We start from the raw sequence: 22,240 nt of genomic DNA, 5'->3' as shown, positions 1-22,240 counted from the left end.
ACTCTGTGATAATATGACCATAAATGCATACTTCCCCATCTGGTTTCAGAGTTATTTATTGGCAATTAAGTGTCTAGATTACAGAATCCTGTGGTTTTACTGATATTAGGCAGCAGCTTTTAGCTTGTAGCTTTTAAAATTTCAATGTCTGGCTTCTAGGGTCCAGTTTGATCCCTTTTATCCAGTTCCCTTCCAGCCAGCCAGTTTATGCCCTTTTCTTTCCTATCGACATTTGTTTTAAATGTGCTCTTACATCTTCTAATTTCCCCTTACTTCTGCTAGAGTGCATCTGTTTTCTTGGGCACTGCACTCAGAAAATTTAGATACAGATGATTTCACTGAATACCAATCTGAGTGCATGGCAGCCAAACAGATCTCAGCTGCTGTTGGGGGAGCAGAAGTAGACAGTGTTGTCATCGCTCAGTGAACTCTGCTTATGTTCTCCACAAGTCTCTCTTCATACAATGCAACACATGGAAATGTTGAGAAAACTGAATGTGCTGTCAGCAAAAATCTTTGGAGAGACTCCACTGCTTTCTGGCTCATCATTCCTTAGTATATTTAAACATGTTTTTTTTCCTCTAACCTTTGTTCTGAAATCTTAAGCAAATTTGGGAGGATTTTTCAAAGTTATTGCTTAAAAATATTTCAAGAAAATTCTTTGGTTTACAAGTATCATTTGTGGAAAAAAACATGATCTTTGACCTATTAATTTGACAAAACTGAAAAATAGGATCACTGATGGATTTTGGGTTTGGCTTCTTCAGCATGAGTATTTATGAGCTTCCCTCTATAATAATTAAAGGGATTTGTTATTTGACAACTAGAAGTTTTCATCTTTGTTTAGTCTCATAGAGACAGCAAGAGCTGAGGCAGTGCAAGACAATCAGTCTTCCATGTTCATAGGCATGGTCAAGACTAGATCTGTGAGGCAAGATTAGTAGCATCCATTCTCTGTCTAACATGTAGGTATCAGTCTTTAAGAAGAATCCGTCTGGGGTTTTTTGCCGAAACATTGATTCATATTGAAGAAAACAACTGAAGTGGACAACTTTTAAAATGCATTTTGGGTTTCTGCATGTGAGCATATTATAATGAACTTTTCAAGTGTAAATTTTTCTCACTTCAGGTGAAATGGAAGAAATCAGATGTAAAGTTTGAAGACCGATTCGACAAGTATCTTGACCCATCTTTCTTTCAGCACAGGGTATGTAGCCCTACAAAATATCCATTCAGAATGGTTGCTTTAGTTCAGAAGATGTAATGGAATTTTTGGATGATATCTTTGAATTCTTAGATGTCCCACTTGTTCAGAGACAATGAGACAAGCAAGTCTAGGACTGTAGGTTTTAAGTGATAGTTCTAATGCTCAAATAGGATGGCTCCTGTAGAGTGCTTCAGTAAATGTCTACAGGCAGTCTCAGGCTTGCAGCAAATACAGGGAAGTTCAAGTTAAATACATTCACATGATTGTAAGCAAGCAAGTTTCAGGGACACAACCATACAACTTGTAAGCTGAATAATTGCAATTGGTCATACATACACTTCTTACTGAAGTAAATGCAAAGCAAAAGCATTAGCCTAAACCAGGTGGTGGTATCAGTTGTGATGGTTAAACTTAGTGTTGTGATCTCCTTAGGAGATCCTTAGGAGTAGTATATTGAGGAGTAATATATTGAGCAAGGGGTTTTTTTTTGTTTTTTGTTTTTTTTTTTTGGCTGTGAACATCTCTTTCACTACTTAAACCTCTTCTCTGGGAAAGCAGCAGCACATAGTGTTGCCTTGCCTAAACCAAGGGAGCATGCATCGCGAGTTGTTCAAACTTTGCTGGTGCTTAACTGAGCTGCCATAACTTCGTCATGAGCAGCTTGGCTGTTGAAAATCTTTGTGTGTAGCATGTTTCAAAGGCCACTTTTAGTGGGGCTTTCTACAATTGTAGTGTTACTCAGCTAGTGCTGACAATCTGTCCTGCTAGGCAACAGTTTATCCTTATTGGAACAAATTTGAAACACATTTACAGTTCTAAACCTTAGGAATGTGTTTTCTTTTTGTAGATTCACTGGTTTTCAATTTTCAATTCTTTTATGATGGTGATCTTTCTGGTTGGCCTAGTGTCTATGATACTAATGAGAACTTTGCGAAAAGATTATGCAAGATACAGCAAGGAGGAAGAAATGGATGACATGGTAAGATCTGCATTCATGGTTTTAAAAAAAATCTATTAAGGCTTATTCTTTCTCTTTGGATAGTCATTGTGTTAGCAGCTCTGAATAGCTTTCCACAACTGGACACAAAATGGCTGCATGTGTATCTTGAAAATGTTATTTCTTTGTACCATGCTTTTAGGTTGCAACCCAGAATTCTGTCTATAGTCACTGTGTTAATCTTCAAATTCACACTTAGGTTAAAGGAGGTCCGTTCTGAGTGTGTACTAGAAGCCTTTGTGTACTCCCAAGCATGTTAGAGGATTTTAGGGACCGGGGAAGGGGCAGCCGAAATATGATAGATTTTGATGCATCATGCATAAAGTAGTAATTTTTGGTGTCTTCATAAGCATCTGAAAAGTTAACTTTTCTCCTAGATTTGATGCATTCGGGAGAGAAGGCATAGTTGTACTTGAAGTTGCTTTAATAAATCAAAACTTTAACTTATGACTAGCTTGTGTGTTTGTCATTAGTTGTCATGACTAGTCTTTACAATTATTTTTTTTTCCCTAGGACAGAGATCTAGGTGATGAGTATGGGTGGAAGCAGGTCCATGGAGATGTTTTTAGACCATCCAGTCATCCTCTGATATTTTCATCACTTATTGGTTCTGGCTGTCAAATTTTTGCTGTGTCTCTCATAGTCATTGTTGTTGCGATGATAGAAGATTTATACACAGAGTAAGTGCAGTGCCTTCCACATAGATATGCTTATATGAACAAAAAAACCCAATAGTATAAATGAATGTTCCAACTGGCCTGGAAAAAAAGTGTTTGAGAGTCTTTAGCAAATGATCAGGTGTATTCAGAAGGGTGCTTTTAAGTTGTAATGAAACTTTGTTCTACTCTTATAATGTGAGTTGGTCTCCTTTAATTTTACTGGTTTAATGTTTGCTTTTTACATGAATTATTATTAAACTGTAGCTTCATTTTTGCAGCATCATGGGTAGATTATATGGGAAATAAATGTTAAAAGGTACATACTTCACTCCTGGTTTCATCTGGAGTGACAAGATATTCCTGTATTTCTTTTTTTTCATCCCTTTGTCCTGTAAAGACTAAAGTGGGAGTGTGCTGTGCTGGGAATAGTTCTATTTGCTGCTGACAATGTTAAACCAATCTTAGGCAAAAGTCGTTTCAATTTCTTAAGTTCTTTCTAGCACATACTGCTTGGCAGGTGTTGCCTGTAAAACCTCTAGCAGTAGGTAGGCTGTGGTCCTGACCGGGGAGAATTCATTTAAAACAAATGTACTCCAGTTTAAATTTAATAAACCACTTGTGGTTCAACGAGTCTTCTTCCTTACCTTTTATCTATTGAAGTTTTTTGGTGTCCTGGATGGACTTAATCTGTTTCTTAGTGATTGTATTTTGGATACTGAGAGGTTTATTTTTATTTTTAAAAGTGCTTTGTTTTAAGCAATGACTGAAATTTCAAATCTGTGTTATATTTTTCCTTGAATATCACCTGTAACTATTAAGTTGTAGTGCTTGTAATGTGCCACTAGAGAGAGCTCTTGGTTTTGAATTTAGCTGCCTTTCAATGGTGAGTTTAAAAAGCCACTCTGTAGTACCAGGATCTTGGCATATTTTTGTTTTTCATGTGGTGCTATTTCACTCTTGTATCCCATAGTTACATTTCTAGATAGACTTACATACAAATTTTTAATTCTATAACATGTCAGCCCTTTAAGGGAGTGAATGAAATAGTTTCAGAATATGTAGGGAAGCTATATGTTAGTAATAGCAATTGCAAATTGTGTCAGAACAGTAATTTTAAAAACTGTGTGTACTTAGTCTTTTATTGCATTACCGTTTATATCACTTTCAAAGTGAACTAAATTATGGGTGCAGAACAGAGCATTTGACCAAACCTGGTGCAGAAAATTCTTATGTTCAGAAAAATAGTGATGTGAGTGAAAAAGGCTGTAAACCAGCATGATAAGAATGGTTTCCTGTGAGCTTTCTTCAAGCCTGTTGAAACTCTTGGGGATTATGTAGCTGATGCCAACTGGGAATCTCTCAGTGAAATTTGACCATGTCAGCTATTTTTTAATACTGGTTTGTGTGTTAAGAAGCTTTTCCATTAGAATTTTTTAAACATAAGTGAGTAAACTCAAGAACAAAAAATCTTGATATTATTTGAGATTAACATCTGCTGGTCGCTTTACAGGCAGCCTGGATTTACATGGGTCAGCTTCAGACTGTGCATGGTTTTCGGGAGTTTTGCATGTGTTTCTTAATTTCATTTAAGTTAGGGCAACTGTTAACATTAGTTTCTGTCTAACAAGTAATTTGCTAAAATGGAACTATTGCTTATTTTTTTAAGAGGAAAACATTGGCATAATGCTCCCATTATGGTAAAGATTACTTCTTTGAATAGGCTGCGTGTCCAGAAATGGTCCATCAAAAGCCAGAAGACAAAGTCTGGAACCTTTCAGAACAATCAACTTGAAAGATAGTACAGCAAGCTAGCTGAAACCCTTCTACTGCTTTTATCTATTAAAAAGTAGCAGAGGGACATGAGGAAACAGCTCTGTTCATTAATAACATTTATATCGTGCTATTCTTAGATATGATTTTTAAAAAATTATATTTGGAGATAGCTTTTGTGATTTAAAATTATTAGCATTGCCTGTAAAATTTTAGAAAAATTATGCTAAAATGAGTACTGTAGCATTTAATGAGGTGATAATTTAAAAATGACTACACTCTTCTGATAGGTCTACTTGCTGATTTGTGGCTTCATCACTGTATTTATAGTTTCTAAATCAGGTTTTCTAATTTTCTGTAAGATGAACACTTTCGATCTTAAAAGTTAATTTCTGTGTGGTAGCAGAAAAATAATTCACAATCTCAGTATATTTTTGTTAATAATGTCCTTTCAGTTAAGCAAAGAGTACTTTGTATCTGCAATAGTTAAGCCTTATAATTAATGTATGTCATGTAAATAGTTCACAACACACATCCAAATGTGAGAGTATTTTGATCAGAGGTGAGATTTTGTACTCCAGTGAAAATAAATGGACATTAGGAAAGAATGTAGTATCCTGGAACTCTGTTTCACAGATTGAATTACACTTATCCTGAAGTTTAGGATACAAAGAGTTCTCATTCTTATGTAGATTTTACAATTTAAGCACTCTAAAATTTTTAAATTACATGATACTAAATAGCTGCTTCTGCTGAATGTACATGTTTTACTGTAATCTTTTGATCTAATATTGTTTGGTTTTCTGTTTCATTTATCAAAAAAATAACTTCTTGTAGGAGAGGATCAATGCTTAGTACAGCTATATTTGTTTATGCTGCAACATCACCAGTGAATGGATATTTTGGAGGAAGTCTTTATGCTAGACAAGGAGGTAAGTTGTTTTCATTTTTTAGCATTCTCATTGTGTTGTTGAATGGAGATGTTAGTATTTTCTGATTTTCACCAATGTGGAAATAGCCCCATGGAGTTAGGCCATTCAGATGGAAATAATATGGGAGTTTAATACACTACAAATATTTGAATATTATTTTCATATATGCTTGGTATTGGCTGCATTTTCTAGCTAAAGGTAGCTGAAGTCTTTGGTTAATTTAAAAGTAGTAAGAGCTAAAGAACTGTCAACAGTTATATGTTATGAGTAGCTTGTTATGCTCTTGTATATAGTTTGGCTTGTGACATCCTGACAGTATTATAGTCTTTCCCTGTTCTGTAACATTCTGTTAAACAGCTCATGCCATCTTCTCCAGATGAGTCTTACATAGCCCTCCTATATTTATAGCTCCAAGGGGTTATGTTTACTAACAAGGAAGGATGAGTATGCTGTACTTACTAGACTATTATTTGTGTGTGGGGAAGACTGTTCATAGCATCTCTTAAAGAAGGTTTTTCTACTTGTTAGTATGTGCTCTACTTTATACTTAGCAAATTCAAAATGAGTATCAGTAGAGAGCAGAAGCCAAATAAATTTGACATAGCAAATTTGGACAGGCTGTCTTCAAGTGCTCCCCACTATGTCTCCGAGTTATGACCAATTACATCCTTGCAGTCCACTAGCTTCATCCATTCCCTATGCTGCAATGAAAGAGTAATCGATATCTATTATCTTCTGCAGTGCTTTAGAAAAAATAATTCTGGTAAGTTCGCAAAAGAACATTTCTGTATTTTCAGCATGATGTACTTGTCAGTATTCAGTCCCAACTGCACTCTAATGTACTTCGAGTTTGCAGGTTAGATGTTTCTTTTCATGTGGCTTGTGTATAAACCTAGCCATTTATAGAAAAACAGATCTAGGGAAATTAGGGTTGCTGTTCTAAAATGGATCGTGCTGTGCAGTTGAGCTAGGTTTGCTTTTTTTTTTCTACAGATCAAACATGCATCAAACTGTGAAATGTTGATTATGTTTGCTTATGGTGAAAACACATACGATGGTCTTGAAAGGCATATGCTAGTTTTTAGGCTGTTTTTTATTTAGTGCATATTACAGACGCATCTGTGGTGTATTAAATTGAAATAGAGACAGTATGGAACAGCATCGAAAATAAAGGCAATACAGACAGTGAAAATGATTAAGGTATTACCCAAGACTGTTTTTTTGAGCTCCTCAGGGAGCTCTAAACCTAGTAATAACTGCTAACAAGTGTTGCTGTTCCCTTTATGCCTGGGGTTTGGAAATCACTTTTCTTCTGTCTTTTTTGCTGTTGAAGATGTTTGAGTTCAATTTTTCTGTGTATTAAATACATTTTGCTTTATACCAGGGATAGCCAGTCCCTTAATGCAACCTCAGTGTCTGAAGTCAGCTTAGTTGGGTCACGACAACCTGGAGCAGGTGCTGCCTGAAAGCAGCTGTAGTGCTGAGTTGTCCTGGGAGTAGTGCTGAGGTCTCGTGTGCCCTCAGTGTGTGAGCAGGCTCTACACAAGGCCAGCTCTTCAATCTCTGTGTCTGCTAATCTGCAGTTTACATATACACTTAAGTTTCCTACCCCAGTTTCTTTGGCTGGCTTAGTCAGCATATGCTATTCTTCAGCTGAAATGTTCTCACGCTGTGTCCCTTTTGTCTTTTCAGCTGGCCTAATAAATTGATTAATGTGCTGCATCTTGTGAGTTGCCAGGAGTCAAATGAAACTGTCAGTTGACTCTTGGCTTTTGTATCAATGTTGTATGTTGTTACTTATTCCTTTCACCTATGTGGAGGAGAAGTCAAAGATCTAAATTCTGTAGAGCTTGCTGATATACTGTATTTTCTTTAAAAAATTATCTCACCAGTGCATTGGAATGTCCCTTCTTACAGGAAGGCGATGGATAAAGCAGATGTTCATTGGAGCCTTCCTTATTCCTGCAATGGTGTGTGGAACTGCCTTCTTTATTAACTTCATTGCCATTTATTATCATGCTTCAAGAGCTATACCCTTTGGAACCATGGTGAGTCATTTTACTGGAGAATTGGAACATCACTGTAGACACAGGAAAACTACCTTTTAGTCGAAATACAATTGTGATTCATGGCTTTAACTTCTTAGTTAGACATTTATTCTGGGAGGGTTTTGAAGTTCTTCAAGTATAATTCATTTAAATCACAATAGCAACAGCTGCTGGATGCCAACAGCAGCCATCTCTGCTTAAAATGACACATCTGCTTTGTATTCAGGCTTAGTGTTACAAAAACATGGGAAGTTAGCAGGTTGAATTTTCTTCTGGATTGCCAGTGCAAACTGGTTATAAGCTAAAATGCAATACAGAAGGATTCCAGGTGAAAGCTACTTCGAAATATTTGCAGTCAAGTAGAAAAAATAAAAGATGAACTAAGAATATGAGATGAGAAGTCCAGAGATCTGACTTGACAGAAAAAAAAAACTGTTCTCACTTTCTGAAGTGGCATTTAGTATCCAGTTATGGTGTTGTATCTGTGTATTAGCCACATCGCTTGAAAAACAGTGCTGATTGGGTTACTTTCTTATTTAATTATGGTGATTGTTCTTGTTTCTTGTGGCTTTTGTCAGGAATTTGTTTGTTGTCACAGCCCTTTCAAGTTACCTCAAATAATCCTGTGAATACTATGTAGGAAAATTCTGTTTGAAGTTTATTATTTGAGAGAAGATTTATTTTTTTGTTAATATGCACTATAAAATTGCTTTATCTAATTTTATGCATTAGCACTGTTAACTTAAAAATTATGTTAATACAGGAAGGCCTTTTTTTTTTCAGTATCTATAGGAGATCTTGGGATTTAACTTTTTTTTGTATAGATCCCTTCTTTGCATGTCAGTTTTTCTGATGTTAAATTGTTTAATCTATTCAGAGATGTTTGAGTAGCCTTGGATTTCTTCTTAGTTTAAGTCTACCACAAAATAAAACTTAGTATCACCAGTTCTGTCTTACAAATTGTATTATTTGGGATATAATAAAATGCAGTATGTGACTGAAAATACTTATGAAGAACACATTGTTGGTGAATGAATGTGGTAGAAATCAGAAATGGTAGTAAAAGCTTTCAATACTTTTCTAGTGATGGAGGAGTCATTACATGTAAATTGCTGGTTCTGGTCGCCTCCTTACTAGTAGTATTTTCAATGCATGCCTACATACCAACTTCTTACATTTCATTCATTGTTATAAAACTACTAAATGCAGTATCAAGCTAAATGTGTTTCTAAACTGCTCACTTAATTTTTCTGGTTTTCTTCCTCAAGAAATTAGACTAAAATTCTATATTTGGGTACATTTATATCAGTTGGCCGGTGCCCCAAAAGAATATTGTATTGTTTTTTCTTTCCTAAGCTAGTAGCCATACACAAAACTGTCAGAAAAGTTTACAACATTGATCTTTGATATGTGTGAAGCACCTCTGTTTTACTGCTGAGCAAGTGTTTATGGTATCATATTTCTCACTTGTATTCCCATTTGGAAGCCAGGAATGTTGAGGGAAAGGAATTCCACCCCTGCTGAAGTTTGTCTTGTAAATCAGCTCAACTGATTTGTATTTTAAGATCATGGAAATAGGTACATGCAAAAGCAAATGGGAATATAAATCTTCAGGGATCACTTAATCAGGATGTTAGGACTCTCTATACACAGTGATTTTAATGATCTCAAGGTTTTATGAACGTGTTTGAATTATTATGACTGTAGCAATAAACTTTAGTGGAGTTAGCAGACTTCTGGCAGGAACAGATTATGACTTGGAAACTTCATCAGAAAAAGCAATGCTCTAATGACTTCAGATCAACTAATGGAGCTGGTTTATAGAGGGAAATTAAAATTGTTTGAAATTACCATGTTATGCTTCAGGTTGAAGTCCCTGGGAAATATTCTGGCTTTATGGATAAGATACCTTTGTGTATTTTCACCTTTGTTTTCAATATAGAGAAGCTTCTAGAATTCTCTAGTGCAAACTTGCTGCTGCTGCCTTCTTGGCGAAATAAAACCTTAGCCATCTAAACGTACTGGAACACAGAAATTTCTTCCTTTACCCTTGCATGTCTTGAAACCACCCTCCTTGATTTAAGTTGCTGGCAAGAGTTACCACCTCTTCTTGACTACTGTAAATCTGGACAAAGCAGAAACTGAGTTGCTAAAAAATGTTTTTGAGTGAAAAGGTTGCTAAGAGGCAATGCTTAAATATGATATCTATCCTGTGCTTTGCCTGTTTTGCATTGCCACTTTCCAGTGAACCACTAGATAGTATCCTCTCTATAACTTAATTCCTCCCTCCAGACAGGTTAAGCAAGGGCAGCTGATGGTATCAAAGCCAAGACATCCAAGTTGGTGCCTCTTTGATCTCTACCTAGTATCTGGTCTTCTACATTTTGTCTTGAAATGCTCAGATTGATTTGGCTCTTAGGTACATTCATACACCTCACTGTCACTGCTGTTTATTTTGGACTTCAAAGCTTCATTCACCTTGTAGAAGTCATTCCTGATGTCTGGGATCTTCTTGAAGATGTGGCAGGGACTGGGAAGATCCAAAGCATGTTTCTGAAATCATTCCTCAGTCTTGGGACTCTGCCTTTGGATACACATGCAAAACATCTTACCTATAGTGTCAAACCTCCTGTAGTGCAATACACCATAAGCCTGAACAAAGACTTAATCTCCTCCTTTGGATATTGTTCTGCTGCCCTTCCCTGCAAAATGCAGTAAAGAATGCAACAGATTTTATTCAAATATGCAAACTTTAAAAAACTTAATGGTTTAAAGCTTTCAACTCCCAAGCATGTGAAGAAGATCTAAAGGTCTGGATTTTTTGTCTCATCTCTTCACCTTTATAGAAATGCAGTGGGTGCTGTTCAGTTATTTGTTCTTTTGAAGCCCAAATTTGATTTTTTGGGCTATTTTGTTTAGTATATCCTGTTACTGGTGAACACCTTGACTTACCTTACTCCATATATGTTTATGAGAAGTGTGATGATATTTCTATGCAGAAATACTAAGTATTGCAGAATTTTTGCAGAATTTCTACAAAATACAGCACGGTTGAATTTGAAGGGATCATCTTAATTCTGGCATTTAATAAGTTGTGACTGCTTTAGTTGTTCAGTGTGTGATACATAATTTAAAGATTTCCATTAAGACTACTATGACTATTGTAATATTCTGGCTGCAGAATCCGTGCATCTCCATTAAACTGCTTAAGGTGTAGTGTTTTTGTTTGAGTAGTAGCTTCCTGTGTGTCTAACGTTTCCAGTATGCATTTTTAATGATTTAATTAAATAAGGTTATGCACACTGAATTTCTCTTGGGATTGAGACCCTGTTGTTTGCATCTTTTGTGCCTTATTTCAGCTAGAAAAAAAGTGTTTCCTCCAACAGATAGCTTAATCCAGGCTGCAGCCATCCCTGACAGCTTTAAGTTGATATGAGTATTGGCTGCCACTGAGACCAGAGGACCTGGTCATGCCAAAGATTTTCAAACCTTGGGCCAGATAGGGCTACCTACAGATAGAAAAAAATCTAGGTATATACATTCAGCAGGGTGGTTCCTCAGAGTGCTTGAAAAGTGACTGTGGAACTCTTAGTCAAAAACCTAATTTTTGCCGAAAATAGATACAGCTTAATGCTTCTGCCTAAATTTATTACCCAGAGCAGCACCCTAGATTAACAACTTAGTTGTAATAAAAATAACAACACTTAATTTTGAAGCCTTCTGCTCTTGTTCTGTATAATGTTTGGCCAGATGACGCACAGAAAACCATTTCACTGTACGGATTCAGTAACCTCTATATGGGGGGAGAGTCTTATGACTGAGAGTGCAGTTTTGGTAGCTGACAGGAGAGATCAAGCTGTTACTTTGACAGTTAATTTTTATTGCTTTTCTCCCTTGTGCATTAAGCAGTCAAGGCACCATAGCCCACCAGTAGCTGTTTAATATTAGATATGCTCATAAAAAATTTAATTATCACCTTTGAATGAAGTTTAATCTACAGTTGTCAGAAAATATGAAACACATGGCACTGGAACATAAATTACATCCCTCCTGACAATGTTTTTTTTCAAACAAGGAAACTGAATTCTGCACATTCAGTCAAGGGCAATAGAATATTCTCAGTGTGTGATACATAATTTAAAGATTTCCATTAAGACTACTATGACTATTGTAATATTCTGGCTGCAGAATCCGTGCATCTCCATTAAACTGCTTAAGGTGTAGTGTTTTTGTTTGAGTAGTAGCTTCCTGTGTGTCTAACGTTTCCAGTATGCATTTTTAATGATTTAATTAAATAAGGTTATGCACACTGAATTTCTCTTGGGATTGAGACCCTGTTGTTTGCATCTTTTGTGCCTTATTTCAGCTAGAAAAAAAGTGTTTCCTCCAACAGATAGCTTAATCCAGGCTGCAGCCATCCCTGACAGCTTTAAGTTGATATGAGTATTGGCTGCCACTGAGACCAGAGGACCTGGTCATGCCAAAGATTTTCAAACCTTGGGCCAGATAGGGCTACCTACAGATAGAAAAAAATCTAGGTATATATATTCAGCAGGGTGGTTCCTCAGAGTGCTTGAAAAGTGACTGTGGAACTCTTAGTCAAAAACCTAATTTTTGCCGAAAATAGATACAGCTTAATGCTTCTGCCTAAATTTATTACCCAGAGCAGCACCCTAGATTAACAACTTAGTTGTAATAAAAATAACAACACTTAATTTTGAAGCCTTCTGCTCTTGTTCTGTATAATGTTTGGCCAGATGACGCACAGAAAACCATTTCACTGTACGGATTCAGTAACCTCTATATGGGGGGAGAGTCTTATGACTGAGAGTGCAGTTTTGGTAGCTGACAGGAGAGATCAAGCTGTTACTTTGACAGTTAATTTTTATTGCTTTTCTCCCTTGTGCATTAAGCAGTCAAGGCACCATAGCCCACCAGTAGCTGTTTAATATTAGATATGCTCATAAAAAATTTAATTATCACCTTTGAATGAAGTTTAATCTACAGTTGTCAGAAAATATGAAACACATGGCACTGGAACATAAATTACATCCCTCCTGACAATGTTTTTTTTCAAACAAGGAAACTGAATTCTGCACATTCAGTCAAGGGCAATAGAATATTCTTTCCCTATCAAAACAAAACAAAAAGGGGTTAGAAAGCATGCAGACTTGGTGAGGTTAACAGTCTCTTCTGTGGCAACTAAAACCTGCAAACTAAATCAGATATTTTGCACAACAAAAAGGCAACAGTCAAAATGAAATAGGCTTCTTTTAATGTACTGTCTTGGTAGAAGAGAAGCTGACAAAATTTTCAGTGAAGAAGTACCATGAAGATTTCCATTTCATTCTTTTCCAATGTATTGAGTATAAAGATTAGATTGAAACAGTAAAAAACCCCAAAAATCTGTAATGGTTCTGTTCTCTCCATTGATGCAAGAAAAGATTCTTAATAATGTTTACTAGGCAGTTTCTCAGGAAATTTCCATTTGTCAATGTAATAATAATAATTACATTAGTCAACATATATTTGTTTATGTTGACTAATGGTTCATAACTAGGGTTATGACTGTACAACAATTAACTACTAAAGACTAATTTATACAGGGTATGTTGGTTATCTTCTTTTGTTGTCTTATACCTGCTTTTTGAAAATTATTAATTTTTTTGCTTACAGGTGGCAGTGTGCTGCATCTGTTTCTTTGTCATTCTTCCACTGAACCTCGTTGGTACTATTCTTGGCCGAAACCTGTCAGGACAGCCTAATTTTCCATGTCGTGTCAATGCAGTGCCTCGTCCTATACCAGAGAAAAAATGGTAAAGACCTATGTGAATGTTAACGAGATGTATTCACTTCAGAACATTTAAAATTTCTTTTCAGATGTGATCATTAAAAGTTTTCATAGAAACATAGAATGTTTCGGTTGGAAGGGACCTTAAAGATCGTCTAGTTCCAACCCCCCTGCATGGGCGGGGACACCTCCCACTAGCCCAGCTTCCCCAGGTCCAACCTGTTCTTGAACATTTCCAGGGAGGGGGCATCCACAGCCTCCCTGGGCAACCTGTTCCAGTGTCTCGCCACCCTCACACTAAACAATTTCTTCCTAATAGCTAATGTAAAAACTACGCTTTTCCAGTTTAAAGCCATTCCTTCTCTTCCTGTCTCTACCATGCCCTTGTAGAAAGTCCTCCCCAGCTTTCCTGTAGCCCCTTCAGGTACTGAAAGGCCACTGTAAGGTCTCCCAGGAGCCTTGCCTTCTCCAGGCTGAACATCCCCAACTCTCTCAGCCTGTCTTCTTAAGGGAGGTATTCTAGCCCTTTGATCATCTTCATGGCCCTTCTCTGGACTAGTTGCTGTAGAGTGACTTTTTTTTTTAAACTTAGTTTTGTCTAGAAAATCACCTTCACTGATATGTGCTTAGTATGATTTTTCTGTTGATTAAAAACAAGTACAGTTAATGGTTAATAGCTGTAGCAGATTTTACAGTCCTGGATCACTGATTGACATTTGGCCTGAAATGCTCTTCAGTCTCTTATGTAAAAGGGATGGTCCCAACCCAGTTCTCCTCTATGGGTATCTTGAAACTAAACCTTTCCTCCTTAGTTAATGCCTCTTACAGATTTAGGATTGAATGTGCCTTGGAGGCAGAACTGTTCTGTTTAATGGTCTCCATATACAAGCTGAGACATATTTTCAGTGTGATGGTGGGGAGAAGCTTGCAACGTTGCTTGCAGTTCTGCACTTTTGTTGATGGCACAGTGCCTAAAATACTCCAGGTATATGGTGTAAATTGCTAATAAATCTTTTTTTTTGAAGTTAATATATAGGAGTAGATGCCTAGTCTCAAAAAGTAGACTTGAGTTTTTGGAAAATCATGAATGCAGTCACTTTTTCCTATTAATTTAATTCTGAGATGGAAGCAGCAAGCTATGGAAATGAAAATATCCTCAGAGGATTTTTTAAATAGATTTTTCTTGCTTTCCCACTTCAGAGGAATGGAACAAAGTGAAGGGAGCACTGAAACGTGTACACCCACGCTATCCAGAAAGTGCAGTGCACTTAGTCTCTTGTTAGTGGTGGGTTGTGCAGCTCAGATGGTAGGATTTGATTTATATTGTGACCTGTATCTTGGGAATCTGAGGGATTTTTCTGGATCAGTATGACGGATGAAAAGAAATGAGATACTTCTCTTGAAGATGATGAAATTGCACACTGTCAACTTAGACAAGTCTCCCTATAAATAATAAAAGAAGCTGCAAATTAAATCACTGGTTACTAGCTTGATTATCATTGCAAGGACTACATAGAGGTCACCTTTAGTAAGTGACAGTATCATCTACAGGTAGCTCAGTATTCCTTTATGGCCATAGACTCATGATTCAGGATAGCATCAAAAATAAAAGCTGGTTCTTAATTATATAACCATTACCCTGCAAAATTTCCTTTGTGCTTCTGCTGTATTTGGAGCCATGAACAGCTTTGGGTTTTATCTGCCTTCATTTGATAGTGCATGTTATGGGGCCTGATTGCTTAAGCCCTTTTGGGCAACAGAGATTCTTTCTGTAGTGTTTAAGGCTGGGTGGATGCCTAACCTTATGCCTGTAGGTGATAGGCGCAAGACTTATGTTTGCTTATCTGGTTCTATGTCTTGATATGTTTATTAATGAAAGATTAATTTTCCTTAAACCAATCTTAATATGTTTCAGGTTCATGGAACCAGCTGTTATTGTTTGCTTAGGTGGAATCCTGCCTTTTGGATCAATTTTTATTGAAATGTGAGTATCTCAGCTATTTGCCAATTTTATGTAAGAGTATAATGAATTAAGTTCAATTACAAAATCATCTGCATATTTTGTTTACTCTCTTCAGGTACTTCATTTTTACTTCATTCTGGGCTTACAAGATCTACTATGTTTATGGCTTTATGATGTTGGTTCTGGTTATCCTCTGTATTGTGACAGTTTGTGTGACTATTGTTTGTACATATTTCCTGCTAAATGCAGAGGATTACAGGTGGTAAGTAGTGCATTATTTGCATAGTTAACCAGATTGTGAGAGTTTTATAGAAAAGTAATGTTGTTTGGTCTAGATGAGTCTTTTCAAAGTGTCCAGATTGTAGCTGTAGGGGAAAAAATGCTGGGATCCTTTCTGTACAGGAGCTTTCTGTGTGTATGTGCATCTGTGCATGAATGTATGTGTCAAGGCAGATGGGAATATGAAGAAGGGTCATCATTTGGTATCAGTGGTAGTTGTTGCCATAGAAGCTTTGTCATTTGTAGCAGACAACATGTAGATTTTGTTAAATAAGCCTGTAGAACCAGGATGCTTTGTTTTCAGGGTAGAGTTCTAGTGCATTGTGCATCTTCTTGGGAAGCCTTTTTGTTAGATAGATGATGGACATGTGTTTACTTTCAGGCAGTGGACAAGCTTTCTTTCTGCGGCATCAACTGCAATTTATGTTTACATGTACTCCTTTTACTACTACTTTTTCAAGACAAAGTAAGTGGTAGTTTTCTTGCTTGAGTATCACATTTCCACATTGCTAAATAATTTATTGAGAGAAACTGAGGAAAATGCATATAATAAATTTCTTTCTTTTTCAGGATGTATGGCTTGTTTCAAACATCATTTTACTTTGGTTATATGGCAGTATTTAGCACAGCTTTGGGAATCATGTGTGGTAAGTTTCAAATATATTGATAGATTTCTATGAGAATTTTTCAGACTGTCATGTTTCTGATTTTAGCTCTGCGGTTTTGGTGGTGGAGTGTGTATGACTGTAAAATATGCTCAAAAAAGCTTACCATTTCTAAAAAGAGTTCTCTGCTTATGCTTGCTTCCTACCTAATAAAGGAGGTGTCTGTGTCTTCTGATATGAAGATAGTTTATGTACTGTGCAGAGGATTTCACCCTCAGTGCAAGCTTGAAAGACTCAATATTCAGAAAAAAATTCTGCAAAACAAATTTCAAATTAAGTGGAAATGCACGAGTATTTTGTTTTGCACTTTTTAGTGTTGCTTCAACACAAGGACCTAGGTATACCCATTGAGGCATCAATGGTATCACAGTGCTGATGACACTACCATTTGTATCTTGTGGCGTGTATGTATGAGAGTGACAAGAACAGAAGGGACTGACACTTCAGGTTAGCATTTGATAAATAAACATTGGAGTATTCAGAGGTGAGGAGAATGCAGAGTGCTTCTGTGTGTGGCTGGATTTAATTCCTTTTTAAGATAGTGTTTAGACAAATATGTAGGGGGAAAAAAACCCAAAACAAAACGTAGTTCTTGGCATGGAGCTCATCTGAAAAAGTCAAATATACTTGTTGAGCTGTTAGCTATAATTTTATCCTTTGCTGTATGACTTTCCAGAAGTGCTACGTGCTTCTTTTGCACTTTCTTATAATGTTACTTTTTGTGTGAGATCCTTATTTATGACCTTTTGAGTAGTGAGTGATCATGTAGACTCTAATGGGAGGCTTTCTTTGAGTTAGGTATTTGATTTGCATCATGTCTTACAGGAACTTATTTCTGTGAAGTACACGTTTCTTGATATACTCCAAGAGCATGGGTGATTTTACTGTGCTTTATGAAAAGAGGAGGGAAATAATCTCTTAACTGCTGAGTACCTGTTCCCCTGCACTCTCATACAATCTAATCTTGCTTCATCAGTTTCTTGGCACATTGCAACACTTCCCTGCTGTTCTGGTAGTCTTGCAGCCATTTTTTTTCTTTAATAGGCTTATACTTTTCAGCTCTAATCTTTTCTTTTTAAAGTGCTCAGGCTGGTATTGATTAAAAAGTCTATGATGCAGAAGCCAAGCCTGTCCACTAGTTTCTGTAATTAAAATGTTTTTTAAAAAAAGGATAAGGAAGATTGTTGAATGCTTTCTTGTCATGATAGGACAGTGCTTGATGGAATTTTAGAGTAAAATCCAAAATATTCAAAATCAGAAAATACTTTAACACATTAAACTTCATTTACACAGCTCTCTTGAGATTTCTTTTTGTCTTTTTAAGTGTGTTGGAAGAGAAGCTGTGACATTCCTTTTTACTGAGAACTCCCATTTTCAGCATGTGAAGGGAAGAAAAAAAACAATCCCCTGTCAAAAAGCATTTGTCTAAGGAACTTGCTGCCATTGAGGTCTAACAAAGACATTTGTGTTAAAGAATTATGCAGTGTATGTGCTACTGATTACGTCTCCTGTGAAATGTGGGTAGAGCCATGTTTTGGAGGCTCTCACCAACAAGTGTTTCAGTATCACACAGTTGGATGTGAGAGGAACTAGTTAGGGTCCAAAGCAGCCACAGGGAAACTCTCCGTAGGTTTGTATCATCTGACTTGGGTTTTAGTTCCTCTGACAGTACCTAGCAAATTCATATCCTACACAGTGGGATGCTTTGGTCCACAAAGTCTGCTGACCTCTGCAGAGCATGTCATTTCTGGGACTGGACAGTAGGGAACTTTCAAACCTTTTGAACTCTGCATTTCCTTCTTAGTGACAGAAAAGAACAAAACTTACTCCCCAACTCAGTGGATAGCTTAGAAGCAAGGTAGTATAGAAGGGCTTCTTGCAATACCACACTTCAACATCTAGATGAATACTGTAAATGTGATTGAAGAGCTTTTTAAAAAAATTCTGTGCTTTCAAAGTCACAGCTGTATTAAGTGTTAATTGGTTTGAAGAAATAGATGGGAATTAGTCTTTCTGTGTTTTGTGATTGCTTTTCCTCACTATTAGGATTATTCTCTTTATTTAAGAGCTTGTTCGGCTGAAATAGGCACACAGTCTATTCTGCTAAACTTATATAGGCCATAACGAAGTTATAAATATAATCTATTAAGTTGTTTAATAAATTAATTCTCTTTCCTAAGTTGGGTTTTTTGGGTTTTTTGTTTTGTTTAATTCAAATGAGGCAACTGGTTGTGCATTTGTTTCAGGAGGACATTCGTTAGTCCTCGCTGTCCAGAGTTTCCCCTCCCAGTCCCGTGCCTTTGAAGTAGCCTTGAGGCTTAACCCATGCCTTAGGTATTGGCCCTTAGTGGCCTTCATGGCTAGGGCTCCAGTGATTCAGAATAGGTTATGATTTGTTCATAGGGTTGAGAGCTTGTGGTCTCTATGTGACTGCTACTCTCTGTTCCTCCCCCTTACTTCCATCTCATGCATACATTCTCTAGCTCTCAAATGAAACACAATTAATGCTTTGTTATCCCAAATCTGTGATATCTGACATCACATCACTAGAAGAATCCTCAAAAAACAAGTTCTGGAATGTATCTGAATTTAGCAATTAAAACGGGCATTGGATCTGTTGGCAGTGTCTGCTTTAACAGGAAAAAACATGAGTCTTGAATTTTTTGTATTTACTGCATAAGACAGAAGATGAGTACCTTGATAGAAGAATCTGTGTTCTTTATGACTCCAAGCTCACTTCACCTCCTGCACAGCCCCTGCTTGGGTCTGAATGCTGTACTGGTCTTTCCTTGAATGGCCAGCTCTTCCCCAACACATTCAAGGTTTGCAGGCAGCAACCTGATCTCATGTGTGCTGTATTTTGTCCAAGTTAGTAATATAAATTCTTCATTTGCTGGCTCCACAGGCTCTTTACCTCACTGATAGCATTGGGAAGATGCATCAGGTCTGCCTTGTGCATATTTCCTGATTAGATAGGAGTGTTGGGCTTTTGGGAGTCTTAAAAAACAAAATTTTGTGAGAGTTTAATGGATGACCTCATGACTTATCCGATCAGTTCCCAGGATTTAAATAACTCTTCAAGTTCTGAAAAACTAGTGAGCAATGGTAGCTGCAGGCCTGTGTGGCCTTCATTTCTAAAGGCAATAAAGCTTTATATTTTTATTGAAAAACAAAGTGCAGAAAATTTTTAGCATTGGTTAGGCTTTTATATTTAACACCTCTTGAGCAGATCTGGTGCATCCCAGATCACTGAAAATGTTTTATGCTTTCTTCTGGGCTTTTTTGTATTGCTTCAGGAAATCAAAAATACCTTTTTTGTTTAGGGTCCATTCTTTATTGAGCATCCAGACTTTTGATATTAGCAGTTGTCTTCTCTGTAGTGTATTATAGGCCCTGACTTCTCTGTCCTTTTCTTCCTGTATTTTTTGTGTTATTCTGGTAACCTGACAGCAGCTGTCTCCAATTCTTGTTTGATTTTTTTCAACTTCTCTTCTAACCTGAGGATTAGCCAATTTGACTTCCACAAGGCTGATTTACTCTCATTTTGCTTGGAAAAGATGAAGGTATTCCCTGTAGATACAACAGTATTTTACTGAGCCTGGCAAACCTGAGGTTCTGGGTTTGACCAGTTACATTGCGGGATCTCTTTCTGAGAACAGATCTTTGTTCAGTGTATTTATTTTTGTAGATGTCCTTAGTCCTGCAGTATTTTGGGTTTAGCATAAACTGTTGCCTGTTCTTTTATTACTGCTGTGACAATGCCTACTCTGCTCATGACTCGTACTAATTTGAAAACCACAGGTTGCAATTTCCTTTAACTACTAACTGCTACTAGTTTAATCTCCTCATACAGACCTCCTTGGAGTTTAAGACTCCTGAGATGGGGACCTCTTATTATTTGTGCCTTGTGGGAAGAAAAAAGCCATCTGCCAATAAAATACTCATCCAGAAGGCATGTAACTTATAATAAAAACCTGCCCTCCCATCCACCTTCCCTGCAGAGTGGGTGATTGTATGTTTTTTACCCTCTGTTCGGAAAAGGACCCACTTATTGGTCGCAGTAGGGGGGCTGCTATATTTATCAAGGCCAAGTGAGCATGGCCTCTTGGTAAGATGGCTTAATGGATTTAGATTGCTAGGCTGGGGACGTTCTTGCCAGACATTCACTGGGAGAGTGGATAATTAGAGTTTGAGAACAAGTATTGCAGGTAAATAATTTTCTGTGTGCAGAGTGTGTACTTCATGTGACTGTCTCTGTTAAAGTGTGCATGCTTTATATTGCTGTCTTGTTTTCATGATGAGCTCTCTAAAATATTAATCATTTTTTGTTTATTTTGCAGGAGCTATTGGTTACATGGGAACAAGTGCCTTTGTTCGTAAAATCTACACTAATGTGAAAATTGACTAAGAAAATCAGAAAATTGAACTATGGATCAGTTCCTGTTTTCACGGGGATGAACTTGCACAACAAAAAGCGCGAGAAGAGATTTGGGTTTTAACACTGGGCACTATATGGGTCTCCATTTTGTGGATGGCTAAAAGTAACATCTATTTCATTGATCCTAGGTTGTTACTGACTGCTTTCTCCAACTGTTCACAGCAAATGCTTGGATTATATGCAGTAGGCATTACTACAGTACGTGGCTAATCTTCCCCCAAAAAAATATCAAAAAACAAAAAGCCTAGCTCATTAAAGATGAATAGACTAGCTCTCTTCAGTGAAGAGGACAAACAGTTTATTTAAAGCATTTGTTCCATTCAATAAAAAGAGGGAAACTTGGCTGCTAAAACTACTTGATTGGTAGTCTTCCTGGTACTTAACATTTCTATATATAAAAATGCCGTTCCAGAAAGATTACTTTTCTGATTTTTACTGCCATTACCAGGACGGGAGGTATGTTTTGTATTTTGACTCCAGGTGCTTTTTGGTTTATTTGCGATACCAACTATATTCTACACTCATTTGTTTAAAAAATAATTTAAAAATATATAAAAACCCCCATATGCATGTAATATATCAGCTATTGTTCTAGTTGGACCAATTTCCCTTTATTTATCTTTAAAGTAATATCAGCTACATCTTAAATCCATCCAAAGAAAATACAGTCTGAAGACGGGATGTGTTCTCTGCAATGCAATTTACTGTACAGTTAGAAAGCAAAATGTTAAATGAAGAGGAATGTTTGTTTTTTAATAAACACTTTGAGGTCTAGATTAAAACAAAACCAACATTTTAACTGAATGTCTAAAGTGATTCTCCTTTTTTCCAAGTTAGTCTTGCATTATTTTTTTTGTTTGGATTTGAATGAAGATTTTCCTTTAGGCATTATACAAGGGGTAATAAGTGTATATAACATTAAATAATGTAACTTAGGTGTAGATTCCAAATGTATTTGGATGTACAGATTTACTACAGAGTACTTTTCTGATGATTCGGTGTAAAAATGTGTGAATTTGGGTGGCTTTTTACATCTTGCCTGCCATTGCATGAAAAGTTGGGGTTTCTTCACAATGTGTGTATGTCATGCTTTTCTGTTCTATTTCCTTTCTTAAGCTCCTACAAAAAATTCAATTTGTAATTTAGAACATTTTAATTTTTGTTAATCCTGTCTGGACACTTGTGTAACATCAAAAGCACAGTTGCTTTAGAGTGTTCAGAAAACTAAAATAAACTTTTCAGACAAAAATTATCTGATTGTGAAAATAGATGAGTTTGCAATTGAAAATGTTTGAAAAGGCAATACTGCTAAATGCCAGTTTCTATCTACAATATTAGTATGGTTTTCAAGTATCAAAACCTCATGCTTTGAATTCAGAATTTACTTACAACTATGTTGTACAGTACAGCCCCAAAGTGGATGACCAGGCCAAAAAGATTCTTCTTGGCTGAAGTGTTTGTGGAGAAATCTGTTTTGTGATCCAGCTAGTG

At 36.6% G+C, this 22,240-nt stretch overlaps 1 protein-coding gene across 1 annotated transcript in view; it reads left to right on the top strand.

Moving 5' to 3' along the window:
- Positions 1 to 21,998, top strand: part of TM9SF3 (transmembrane 9 superfamily member 3) — a 36,053-nt gene extending 14,055 nt beyond the window's left edge. The window contains exons 4-14 of the mRNA XM_010000789.1: positions 1,130 to 1,207; positions 2,055 to 2,186; positions 2,718 to 2,884; positions 5,471 to 5,565; positions 7,483 to 7,613; positions 13,290 to 13,429; positions 15,320 to 15,388; positions 15,483 to 15,629; positions 16,029 to 16,112; positions 16,217 to 16,293; positions 20,652 to 21,998. Coding sequence (XP_009999091.1) covers positions 1,130 to 1,207; positions 2,055 to 2,186; positions 2,718 to 2,884; positions 5,471 to 5,565; positions 7,483 to 7,613; positions 13,290 to 13,429; positions 15,320 to 15,388; positions 15,483 to 15,629; positions 16,029 to 16,112; positions 16,217 to 16,293; positions 20,652 to 20,719 — 1,188 coding nt within the window. The 3' untranslated portion in view covers positions 20,720 to 21,998. The remainder of the gene's footprint in view (positions 1 to 1,129; positions 1,208 to 2,054; positions 2,187 to 2,717; positions 2,885 to 5,470; positions 5,566 to 7,482; positions 7,614 to 13,289; positions 13,430 to 15,319; positions 15,389 to 15,482; positions 15,630 to 16,028; positions 16,113 to 16,216; positions 16,294 to 20,651) is intronic.
- Positions 21,999 to 22,240: the final 242 nt, after the last annotated feature.

Source organism: Chaetura pelagica, unplaced genomic scaffold (assembly GCF_000747805.2).
Source record: "Chaetura pelagica isolate M959 unplaced genomic scaffold, ChaPel_1.0 scaffold166, whole genome shotgun sequence".
NCBI lineage: Eukaryota > Metazoa > Chordata > Aves > Apodiformes > Apodidae > Chaetura > Chaetura pelagica.
The sequence above is the reverse complement of the archived record's forward strand: the minus strand, read 5'-3'. Positions and strand labels throughout refer to the sequence as shown.